A 13,071-nucleotide genomic window follows, 5' to 3' on the forward strand; every position below is an offset into this window, starting at 1 on the left:
AATAAATAAGCAATGGAGCGTTTCATATCGCATTTGTTTACATTCCATCTCATACCAAAATATACTAAGAGGGTGTTTGGGAGTGCTTTTTTAACTAGAAAAGTGTTTTTAGATAAAAGTGCTTATTTGCTTATAGTGGTGGTAAAAAGAGTTTTTTAAAAAGTGTTTGGATAAGCTTTTACAGTGAAAAAGTCAATAAGTCAATAAGTTAAAAAGTGTTTGGCTTAAAAAGTGCTTTTTGAAGTTATTTTGGCTGAAAAGTCATAAGCAGTTTCAAAAAACCACGTTTTCCATGCTTATTAAAAAGTGCTTATTGAAGCCTATAGAAAAACCATTCTGAAAAGTGCTTTTGAGTTTGCCAAACACTTTTTTTGGCTTATTAGCTTTTCAAAAAGCCAATAAGCAAATAAGCTATTTTCAACGGCAATCCCAAACACCCCCTAAATCCGTATCTATTTATCCAAAAGGTTAGAAATATGATAATCGCAATGTATATAATAATGTTGATCCAAAAATAGATCAAAATTATTCTACGTAATGGTCTACACTACAAAAGTCACTAAATAAAAAGTCTTATCTAAATGAAAAACAATATCATTTAAAAATTTCTTAATAAAATAAAAGTGTGATAATAAACCAAAGTAAGAAAATTAAGTCAAAACATATGCACATGATGATAATGTCGCATGCCCTTAGTCCTTGGTTTTTCAACATCATGATCTTTACACCACTGAGCTATCAAACTTCTCAACTCACAGTTTGGAGTAAGATCCAGGTTTTTAAGTTTTTGGGCATGTTGTATTCCCACGATTGATCCATCTTTCTATGCATGATCTCTCATAAGTCTGTAACATACTACACAAAGATTAGATGCAGGTAACACTATGGAATTGAGAAGGGAATTCTAGGGCTTCTGTTTTCTGTAATTATATGTCGATGAATGTAAATTAAATCAGATAAAAAAATAATCGATCGATTTACACTCAATTTCTAAACTATACAAAATTAAGTTAATTAACGAATGGATAAACTTACAGGGAAAGTATCGTGATCGATGGTTCCTGCAGACTGAAGCAACATTTTAGCAGCTGTAAGAGCTGCCGTTAGTTGAGATATGGAAGACAAAAACGATGACGAAAAACACGCCAAATGCAAGGGCCCACTATCAGCTTGAAAATCCCAAATTTCTTCCCCAAAATGCGACAACAAGGCGACTATTCTGGAAAGGTCCGTGCACTCCTTCTTGAAGCGTCCATTGAATCCGGTGGCGGAGGTCCGTGCTTCATCGTGGACTAGGTGGAGAAGAGACTGATGACTGAATTGCCTGCATAGTTGCGGTGGAGTCGTCGTCGCCCCCCATCGGAATCGAACTATGACAAATACGCATTGTACCCCATACAACCGAACATTGATCTAATTCTGGCGAATTTCTATAGCTCGTTCCCTGATTTTTTATATGATATTTTCAGCGAATTTCGGGAAGGATTTGCCATGGCCGGGAATCTTTCATTCTTTGACGAACAATTCAAGCTAATCAAATATTTTTGAAGCCCAATACAAACTAACATAATAGTATTTTTAAAATTCAAATATTAGTATTATTAAAAGATTGTGGGTGAAAAAGTATTTAATTACAAAACGATATTGAGATAACGGGAAACGAATAACGAGTAGCAGATAGTGTTTGATTTTGGAACGATTTATTTAGGTTAAAAGTTAAACGTTCCTGTGGTCGAACGATGTTTTAAAAGCTTCCAAATGATGTGTGTCTGAACATGCCCAAAAGATTTAGATTAAATTTATATTGTTTTTTTTAGAAAACATTACAAATTTTAACGTATGATTTTTTCATAAATAAAATAAAATCTCACTTTTAATCAAAAGAAATTTAGAAAAAAAAAATCAATTACAATTTTTGTGTATATTATTATGTGTTTTTTTTTCTTAAATCAAGTTTTTTATTTTAAATTTAATATTGACCATAGTTCCTTTGATTTTATTTTGGTTTTACTTGGACGTTAAATAATTAAGTTTTTTTAGGGAAATTGAGTAATCTAACCTTTATGAACGATATATTTCACAAAAATAACAAAAAGTTTTTTTTTTAATTTTTCATAAAGTAACCATATTGTCCGAAACACATTGTTTTGAAGCGGTCTTTGGATTTTCGGAGTGCGATTCCGGACCATGGATCTGGAATACATTTAACCTTTTATTTTTTCGTGTAACATGTGGCCTCATTATTTTGGACCGGCATTCGTGTATTTTTTTTTTTTTTTTTTTAGAAGGTTTTGCTTATATAATGTCGAAAATAGAACCGGTAGTCCTAAAATCAACAAAAACCAAATAAATAAACTATAGGTATTAGTTTGAAATAATATTACATCTTATATTATAATTTTCAAATCATCTTATTCCTTGTATCCCAAAATATTTTCTTCAATCGTTTACGATATGACATAGCCCATGGACCGCTTTGACCGTCTATAGAATACGACTTCCCAATGATTAACGCTTCTAGGAACCAACACAAAAACATTATACAATCCCCTCTACTTTCAATCTATTGTGGTACTTGGGGCGCCTTTTCAAGAGTCGTGTTGAAACTCTCAAGTGAGATTAAAACACTTGGTTCGGTACCCCGATTGTTGATACCAACTAGCAGTTTATGGATGTGAGCTCACATACTGATATACCAATCATTGGTTTCGGAAAAGTAGCCGCTCTTCTAATGACTAGCGTATCTTGTCACTTGGAATGTTTTCAAATTCAAAGCATCCAAAAACCAGTGAGCAATTGGTATATTGATTGAAGTGTAAAGTTACAAAAAAAAAAGTTAGAAATAATTAAATATCAAATAACATCATGGTACATATATACTTAGGGAATGTAATCTAAACACGATTATACCGTATCATATTTTGCCCAAACTGGGTAAAAGGATCCGTCAGCCATATCACTCCAATCAAATGTATTAGTGTTGAAAGTTGTCGGTACAACCGTCCACCGAGCGTCATCATGTCTACGCTCTACTAGTAATGAGATCCACGACATGATGTTATTCCAATTTAAAATATTTGTAGTTGAGTGTTGTTAGTAGAAGCGTAGTATGTAAATGAGCAGGCTAATAATGTTACTTACGTTACATTCCAACCACCCTGTGTGACTATCTGCATATAAGCGTGCCCAAAATTCAATCGTCGGAATAGCAATTAAAAAACGGTGAGTAAAACAACACTGAACCATCCTTTTGTTTATAAAGAGGGTGTGTGGCAGGTTTTAAGAGATTATCCAACGGTGCTTGTTGTTGTCATATAACACATTTCCTCTTCATTTGTATCCATTTGGACTTATACCATAAAAACATAACTTTTTGGCGAATAGAATGCCCAAGTGCTAGCTAGGGCGTTTTGTATTGATCGAACAAAATCTCTTTTACATTCGACTAATGAATAAATGGAGACGGTTGCTCAGGGCCATCATGCAACGGCTTTTTGGGTGTGTTTGACATGTAATCATGGTCCCATAATACCAAAATCGTCTCCGGGATTGTTATTGATAATTTTTAGAAGATTGGCTAAAATAACCTCATGCTATGCTAAACGCTCATCACATGACCTCAACTGCTCGCGACATTCACTAAGCTCATTTTTCAACTGACATACATCGTTTCGCAATTCAGTAACTATTTGGTCCTTATCAGTTGATGGGTCAGCGGCCGGCGGTGGTTGCGGTGGCAGGTGAGATGGAACATCTATATAACATCATGTTTCGAGCTTCGTGTATAAATTAAGGATTTTAGTTTAATATGCTTTTAGTCATAGTTATCAAGATAGAGTTTTAGAGCTCGTCGATGCCTTTCCGTGGATATAAAGATCGTCGAATACGGAATTGGAATGAAGAAGTTATTGTTGTTTAAAGTTAAGTTAGAAGAACAATGTCTAGTAGTATGTTGGGCGTACACTAGGAGTACTTTGGGCGTACTAGCTAAGGAAGTCGTGTTTTTAGGGCGTTACGCTGGATGTACTGCCACAGAGTAAAAACCCTATTTTCGTGGTTTTGAGCCATATTTAAGGACTATAAAGCCTTGTGGTCCTTCACATCAACCTCCACCCTCTTGAGCCTCTAACTCGAAACCCTAACCCCCTAGAGCAAATCTTGAGCCTTTTTAAATGTTTTGAGTGCATTTTGGATGAAAGAGAAGTTCAACTTTGTTGATTGTTGAAGCTCAAGCTTTTGGATCTAGAGCCTATATTGTTTTTCTTAACTCCAGAAGGTATAAAACTTGAATCTTGATGATGCATTTGCTAGATCTTGCTAATTTTGGGTTTTATGAGCTTTTTGCTCACTTTGGTGCATAAAGTTTAGATCTTGAAAGTTTGTGAACTTGTTATGGATAAAGCTGGAAACTTTATGCATCTAAATATCATATTGATTTAGATATGAAGGTTGGAGACTTGGACTTAATGGATTAAGTTAAGAAAGATGCTTTTTTGGTCCCTTTGAGACTTAAAGACTAGATCTTGGTTGTTTGGATCATCCTAATGGATAAAGTTGGAAACTTTATCCATTATGTAGCTATTAGAAACAATAAAAATGTGATGTTGGTCCTTCTACCTTCCATGAAAGAGTTATGATGTCTTAATGGATTAATAAGTTAGGGTTTTAGATTTTGGACATTTTTCTGGCCAAGGAAAGTCATAAAGGTGGAAATTTTATGACTGAAGACAATGTTTTGGGGCTAGATCTTAGTTTGGATGGAAAGTACTTGTGAAATTAATGAGGAGAATACAATTTAGACAAAGTACGTTGGGTTTGCCAAAGGGTATGTTGCACGTACTAGGTTAGATTCTCGTGTTTTTTTGGCTAAGTCTCAACTACGCTCAACTTAGAGACTGAGTACGTTGGGCGTACTCAGTTAGTTTGACTGTCTTTGACTTTTTGTCTTACTGGCTTTGATCTTTAACCTGGGGTTTGACCAAGATTGACTTAAGGGAATTTTGGGTATTTTGGGAAATAGTTTTGAGACTAGACTACTGTTTATTGTATATGTGACTGGTAGAGGCAGCATGGAGCAGTGACTTGTTCAACTATATTTTCGAATTGTGAGGTGAGTTTTCCTCATTGTACTTGTGGGTTAAAGGCACTATTCTATAATTTGACTAAGTACACTGCCTAGGTGCAATTTAGTTAGTTGAGTTACTTAGGTTATAAATATAAAATTAGGTGTAGCTTATTGCACGCATCAGAGCCACCTCCTGTTCTTTCATACATAATGCCTAGGGCTAACCCCCGGGTCTTCCTACCATACATAATAACATATAAGGTGCCAGAAACCACCTCCTGGTCTTTCATACATATTGTCTAAGGCTAATCCCTGGGTCTTCCTATCATACATAAACCATATGGGTCGACATTGGTGCCTTCGACCCATATAAACAGTGAGGAGACTCAGGTCGTACTGCTGATACTCCACTGAGTGCTAACCGACGAATCCCAAACTGCTACTCCTTCGTCTCCCTGTGCTATCAATACCAAAATAACACTTAGACCAAAAATACCCTCAAAGGTCAAGCTAGGTCAACTCTGGACAAGGTCAAAGTCAACGGTAAAAAACGCACCGATTTTCCATCAACACGTCGAGTTCCAAAATTAATGATCCTGAATTAGTAACCCAACTCGTCGAGTCAACCCCTGACTTGTCGAGCTCCCTGGCCACTCAAGGTCGCGACTTATCCCATCAACTCGTCGAGTCACTCCTTGGACTTGTTGAGTTCATGCATACAAAATCGGGACAAACCACCTCGACTTGTGGAGTCCCTCCCTGACTCGCAGAGTCCCTCAGTCTGATGAGCTAACTTAATGGGTTACGCCCTTATGCTTCAGATCCCAACTCCAAACTTCGAATACACCTTGGAAATGACCTTAGAAGGGGAAAGTTTCCAACTTTACCCAAAAATATGCTTGCTTGAAGGATTTCACTCCATCCCTAACTCTTAAGGACCTAGATTTTGGTCCATAAGACAACTATAAACTAATCCATTGCACCCAAACATAGATCTGGACCCAAACATCTCATAGCCATGCAAACTTCTGGCTTTTTCCTTCCATGCATGGCCTTTTGAGCTAAAAAGGCCAAAAGATTACTCCTTTGCTTGCATGGGGATTCCTATGGCATAAAGCTTGCACCTTTATGCTATAAAAACCCTTAATGGTTCTAGATCTGAAAACCTAAGCCTTTGGGACATCCATTTCTCACATGCTAGGGTTCTGGGACCAAAATCCCTCACAAAGGAGGATGAAGAGATCTAAGTGCATAATAATCGAGGTTGGAACTTTCTTACAGAATATGAAGAGGATGAAGAGTTTTTTTTTGGATCTACAATCCCTCTCTTGAACACCCAAATTTTCTCCTTCTTCTTCAAGCTTCAAAACACTCAAGAACGCTCAAAGATGGCTCACAAGCTCATGGAAGGCAATAAATCTCCGTGGTTTAGGGTTTGGGTAGTGTAGGTTCGAAATGAGGCTAATGAGAGGAGAATAAGATACTTAAATAGGGGTCAAAAGCCCGAATTTAGGGTTTTCCAAACCCAGACCAACTCGCCGAGTTGGTCCTCCAACTCACCGAGTAGGTCACTTAACCCGCGTCACAAAAACTCACTCCTACTCGTCGAGCCACCCCCTTGGACTTGACGATTAGACCTCTTGACCTGGGGTTTTTCTTTCTTTTATTGGAGCTCTGGATTTTGGGTGTTATAGGTTGTGTTTGACACACCACAACTAGATTATTTTTCGAGCCTTTTGGGATTGTCATGTTTGTCAAGCCAAAAAAATAGTTGATAAGATACTCCAATGAATGTTTGAAGGAGCTTTTTATGTTTTCCCAGTTATGCCCTTTAAAAATAGCTAAGAGATAGGTACAATATCAAACAATCAACAACGTGATTATCCCAAATTATTATATATCTGATCCAATTCCCCTCTAAACCGCAAGAATATTCTCCCTCCACCATTAATTTCTATAAATCGATTCATTATCAATGTTATTGATTTATGTTAGAGAAACACAGCACCGTACTAATTTTTATAAAGAAGGCATCGTTGAAGTCTTGTTTACCATCATCATGTATGCATTCTTTTGATTTTCTTGATTGTTTCATTCAGTTGATCGAAACTATACACATATGAAACTACATATTGGTATTACTATATAAATCAATCTCATCTATTCATATAGAAAAATATTACATAGTAGACAAATGATAGCCTAACCCAAAATGATATTTTACATCATATCCACATCTCATATATCATAGTCACAGTTTGAACATGTGTTTACTACTAATGCCCAAGAGGCTTTCAATCGTGCACATTCATTTTTTCGAAGTTCAACTGAAAGCTCGTTGGGAGTGTTGAAAAAAGAGGTGAACAATATTGAATAGATGCCAATTGGAAAATATAGAACAGAGTAGGGGTGAGCATTTTGACATGTAGATCGGACCAGACTAAACCGTTTTTTTGGACCCCCAGATCGGTTCTCAATTCTAGGATTTGAGGGCGTTCCGGTCCGGTTTTTTTACCTGTCCGGTTTCGGGTAAAAACCGGTTGGACTGACTTATTTATAAAAATAAAGTTAAATTTTTAAACAAACATATCTCGTTCGTTTTAAATCGGATTGATATGCGGTTTTTTCAGCTTATAATTTAGAGTTTGTAGTTGATTTTAGCTATAATTTTGTTGTTTTTGGTGTTACATTCAATCAGTTAGAATCAATCAAAGTTGGGATATCAAAGCTGAAAATTTTAGCTCTTCAGCAATAAATTGAATTTTGTATTATGTAAAATTGTTTAAACCAGCATATCTCATTCGTTTTAAGTCAGATTGACATGCGGTTTTTTCTAACGAGTAATTTAGAGTTTCTAGATGATTTTAGACTATAATTTTGTTTTTTTTGGTGTTATATCCAATGAGTTACAATCAATCAAAGTTGGGATATCAAAGCTGAAATATTTCAGTTTTTCAACAATAAATTAAAATTATGTATTTTGTAAAATTGTTTAAACAAACATATCTCATTCGTTTTTAGTTGGATTGACATACGGTTTTTTTAAACGTATAATTTAGAGTTTGTTGATGATTTTAGACTACAATTTTGTTATTTTTCATCTTATATTCAATGATTTACAATCAATTAAAGTTAGAATAACAAAGCTGAAATATTTTAGTTTTTCAACAATTATTTTAGACTGTACTTCTGAATTTTATGTATCTTTAACAGATAAATAATATGAAAGGGACCTTGTTAGAGTACCAGATCCAATGGATAATGAGTTACGAACCTATTTGAAAGAGCTATAGTTAATTATAAAAAAAATATTTTTCAATTCTCGGTTGGTGAAGAGTAAACGCGATTAGGTTCCCGACAGTTGCTCAGATGGCAAAAGGTGATTACTCTTTTTTTAGTGTTACATAGTTTCTTTATAAATTAATGTAGTTACAATTTAACTCTTACATATTGGCGATACAAATCTCAAGGGTGGCGTCTGAGTCCACGTTTATCATATGTTGTAGAATTGTAAGTGAGTATCAAACTAGTTTATCGACGTTTATAATTGAAGCTTTGTCAGACACTCAAGATTGGGTGAGAAAGTCTACAAATCCAATAATTGACAACGTTGACGACATCTTGATGGATGGTGATATAGTTTTGGGTAAAAAATATATACTCGTTTTTTTTTTATACAATCATTACTTTTTATTAAATTCTAACAACATTTTCATTTTATGTTTATGTAGAGATTACACAAGCTTTAAACATGTTACATTTAAAGGATAATGATATGGGAAGAAAGCCAATAGAAGATTAGATTATGATGTTTGTTAGTTGGATTGATTTTAAAATTTAAACTATGATTTTTGGTGTTACGCTAATTACTTTTGTATGTTTATGTTAAGTACTTAAGAGTGTTAACTTTTGTTGGTAACTTGATATATATGTTAGTTGGTAAACATGTTAGATTTAGATGACAATATATTTATGTTTGTGTTAAATTCTTACCGATCCGAACTGGTCCAAGAACCGCAAAACCTGGACCTGAACCCGGACACGACTCATCCGGTCTGGTCCATGGTCCACAATATTCTCCGTAACCGGTCCGGTCCAAACGCTCACCCCTAGAACAAAGGTGGAAAATGACGACATTTACCCTTCATACATTATTTGAATAAATGACTTGATAGATGAATATCAACATTGTTCAACAACATAATTATATGCCCACAGATGAACAAGATAATCATTTAAGATTTTGTCATAATAATATTCGACAGTCACGACATGAGATGTGAAAAATTTGTGATGATATTTCAATTACGACATGGGATGCACCAAATTTCACTTAAACACAAATAATCGGGTAAATGTTATTTTTTATTTTCTTTAATTTAATTTGATGATTTACATATTTATCTTATAATATTGAATCATTTTCGTACATGACTTTTTATGTTGTTTTATATTTCTCAGCTAGCTTATCAAATAGTTTCATGTTGTTTTTATATAGTTTGTCAAACATAACTTAAGACTTACAAATAATTACACGATGATCGGTTAAAGATAGACATAAAATTAGTTATCTGCATTCGAACTGAAAACAACACGAAACTGGCTTGAGGAACAATCGAGTTTTTGTAAACTCGACGGATTTATCCGAACCAACTGGATTAACCATATTTTTACCAAATAGAAAGCATGTTTAAAAAAACCGGGCTATAACAGGATTTTCTTAGATTGATTTTAAATTGTTCAAAAGTTCCACTTTTTTCTTTTTTTACTGAAAACAGTTTGAATCCGAAAATGTTACAAAATAGTTTTGCTTAAAACAATAAAACCATGACTAATTATAACCCGTTAAGACCTAATTAGGCCCGGCTTTTGTCCACCTCCAACTTTCAGAAAGAATCTCCACATATGAAAATGTAGAGAGAGGGAATAAAGTCAATAAACATGGAAAGATGAAATTGATTCCTAATAATAATTTGATGATTTATGATTAGGTTAATATACAACATAACAACACCAATCAACTGTGTATCCCAGCGGTATCAGGTGGTACCCTTCCTCTTTGAGGTGGAGGGTTCAAGTTTCGTGATGGATAGATAGAATAAATATTATTAGTTTAGGTATAGATTAGATTACCGGTTAAAAAAAAAACTGTGCATAAACTACAAACTTGGGTATTAATTAATTTTTAAACAAACACAAATGTTATCCTCTATACTCTATATCAACCAAATAATAACAAATATCAAATCAACTATTGACCAACAAGAATACACAAAGAAAAGCACAAGAAGTTGCTTCACCTCTTTGGTTTTTCTTCAACTAAAGAATCGTGTAAAGAAATAAAAAATGAGATAAATAAGTCAGTCAACGCGTACTTGTAAATGTTCCAGATTTTGTCGAAACCTTTCAATATGTCCCAACAACAAGTTAGCCTTTCGTCTACCTCGCTCACTACCATTATCAGCAAGCTCCATCAATGGCGTCAATGCCTCAAGTCTGATCACACACCCAATATTCTCATCGTCTCGCTTACACAACGAAAGCAAAATCGAAGCAGCGTTCTCCTTGTTTCTCGGAATCCCGGATTTTACAAAATCAATCAAATTAGGAATAATTTGAGCTCTCACCATAGCCGATTTAGCTTCGTTGTGGCTAGCAAGAATCGAAAGTAAAGTCAAAGCTTCATCAACCATGGCGCTATTCACATCCGTCAACATTTTAAGCAGCACCGAAACAATCCCAGCCCTAACCGCCCTCCCTTTATTTCCTTGATAAATACAGAGATTAAACAACGCCGTCGCAGCGTCGTTCTTCCCTCTTCTACTCCCGTTCTCAAGTAAATCAACCAACGCCGGAATCGCACCGGATCCGCCGATTACGATCTTGTTTTCGTCGGAGAGCGATAAGCTGAAAAGCGTCGCGGCGGCGTTTTCTCGTGTTTCCATGGTTCCGGATTTGAGAAGTTGAACAAGAGAAGGTACTGCGTTTTCTAGCATTATTAATCCTCTGTTGTTGTCGTATATCGAGAGGTTTAAAATCGATGTCACTGCGTGTTCTTGTGTGGTGACATCTTCGGATGTTAATAACCCAACGAGAATCGGAATCCCTCCTGATTCAGCGATAATCATTCGGTTTTCTGTGATTCTTTTTGATAAACATCGGATTTTTGACAATGCTGCCCTTCGTTCTTCAATAGATTGACTCGAGAGGCTTTGAATGATTGATTCAATGCTTACATCAAGAAACGATCCATCGCTGTCTTTTAACCTTCTGTTTGGTAACAAAGTTGAGTGTTCAATTTTATGAATTGTACACCATTGAGTGATTAAATTTCTCAAGACATAGTTTGGTGTAAGAGTTAGGTTTCGAAGTTTTTGGCGCGTTTTTGGGCATGTTGTGTTTCCGCCATTGATCCATCTTTGTATGTAGGATCTCTCATAAGTCTGTAACATAATATAAATGATTAGATGCAAATAAATTTAAAAGAAAAGGAGAAATTTTATGAAATTATGATACGCCATACCTGCCCTGTGGACACGATGACAGGATCTTTGATGATTTCTAGTGAAATAGGGCAAAGGAAGTCAACTGGAATCACAGGAGAAGTTTGTACATCATGAGTAGTTTTTAATAGGGTTGATTCAGTCACAAGCTCTAAATCTTTTGGAAGATTTTCATTTGTAAAACTTCCCACTTTTGATTTAACTCCATCATCATCATCATGAATGTTGATTATTTGAAAAGAATCAGACTCTGTTGCCAATAATAGGATTGGATCTTGTTGTCCACCATATCGTTCTGTTGCTCTTTTCAATTGAACTCTTACTAAATCAACCTAAAAAACACAAGGATTGAGAATAATAATATTTCATTGCAAGATATGTATATGAACAAGTGTTTGATGTTTGAATCTTACTTGTTCTTTAACTTCTTCTGATATGTCAAAACGATCATATGGTAAGTTAGCTAACGCTTTTTCCAATTTCCATGTGACACCTTGGAATTGACATGCGAATTTCTCGGCTGTTCCTTCCTTTAATCACAAGTAATTAGAAGACTATCAGGAGAAAGAAACTAGAAGGCTCATAGCCTCATACGATAATATGCTTGACTAATTCAATCGAAAAAATTTGTAAATTCAGTCAAACAGAAACAAGTTAAATGCAGCGTAATTATGACGCATTCAATTTCTAAACTACGAACTTAGAATCTATTAGCTGAAATTTCCTCCATCGAATCGACAAAATTGTGGATATACTTACAGCGGAAATATTGTGATCGAAGCTTCCTGCAGATTGAAGCAATCGATTAGCAGCTTGAAGAGCGGTGGTTAGCTCAGATAAGGAAGAAGGAGACGATGACGAAGAACACGCCATATCCAACGGCATCAAATCACCTTGAAAATCCCTAATTTCTTCCAATAAATACGACAACAAAGCTACTCTTCTAGAAAGGTCTGTACAGTCCTTCTTGAAACCTCCTGTGAATCCGGTGGCAGTGGTTCGCGCTACATCGCGGACTAGGCGGAGAAGAGACTGAATTTCGGATACAATGGTGGTGGAGTCGTCGCCGGCCATCGGTGGCGGTGGTGGATTCTTCTCCTCCTCCGTGAACAGCCGCTATTCAAGGAGCAACAGCGAGGAATTGGCTCCTTAGGATTTGTTAAATCTCATGAAAATTGGAATCAATCAAAATTGATTTTGTAGGCAATGATTTTTGAAGGAGAAAATGCGTGTTTTTGGTGAAAGAGAAGAAGACAGTTGTAAGGGGGAATATTACATGAAGGAATACGATAAGTATTCAAAAGTTTGTTGGCAACTAGGCTGTATTTATCCAACAAAACATGTATTTAATATTTAACAAATCATACCCAAAAACATAAATTTGGTCAACTTATTTTAGACAATGTCTTTGAAATTATTTAAAACGTATGTTCTAGATTAGTAATCAAAGAAGGGAAATGAGTTGACGTAACTTGTAGTTATATAAAAGTGATCGACAATTAA

The 13,071-nt window shown here is 35.4% G+C and overlaps 1 protein-coding gene across 1 annotated transcript; it reads right to left on the bottom strand.

The window, feature by feature from the left end:
* Positions 1-10,216: 10,216 nt before the first annotated feature.
* LOC145036526 (U-box domain-containing protein 11-like) lies at positions 10,217-12,864 on the bottom strand. The gene is made up of 4 exons (XM_078984986.1): positions 12,328-12,864; positions 11,982-12,098; positions 11,589-11,900; positions 10,217-11,508 (listed from the first exon to the last, which is right to left on the bottom strand). Exons 1-4 carry the CDS (start codon positions 12,640-12,642, stop codon positions 10,426-10,428), a joined length of 1,827 nt encoding a protein of 608 aa, XP_078841112.1. The 5' UTR covers positions 12,643-12,864; the 3' UTR covers positions 10,217-10,425.
* Positions 12,865-13,071: the final 207 nt, after the last annotated feature.

The sequence above is a fragment of the Lactuca saligna genome, chromosome 3 (assembly GCF_052625555.1).
Source record: "Lactuca saligna cultivar CGN05327 chromosome 3, ASM5262555v1, whole genome shotgun sequence".
Lineage (NCBI taxonomy): Eukaryota > Viridiplantae > Streptophyta > Magnoliopsida > Asterales > Asteraceae > Lactuca > Lactuca saligna.

Coding starts and splice junctions, on each gene's coding strand:
- LOC145036526 (XM_078984986.1), bottom strand. CDS start 12,642: ATGGCCGGCGACGACTCCACCACCATTGTATCCGAAATTCAGTCTCTT. Junction 11,901..11,981: donor CAGAAGAAGTTAAAGAACAA/GTAAGATTCAAA, acceptor TGTGTTTTTTAG/GTTGATTTAGTAAGAGTTCA. Junction 11,509..11,588: donor TCATCGTGTCCACAGGGCAG/GTATGGCGTATC, acceptor ATTATGTTACAG/ACTTATGAGAGATCCTACAT.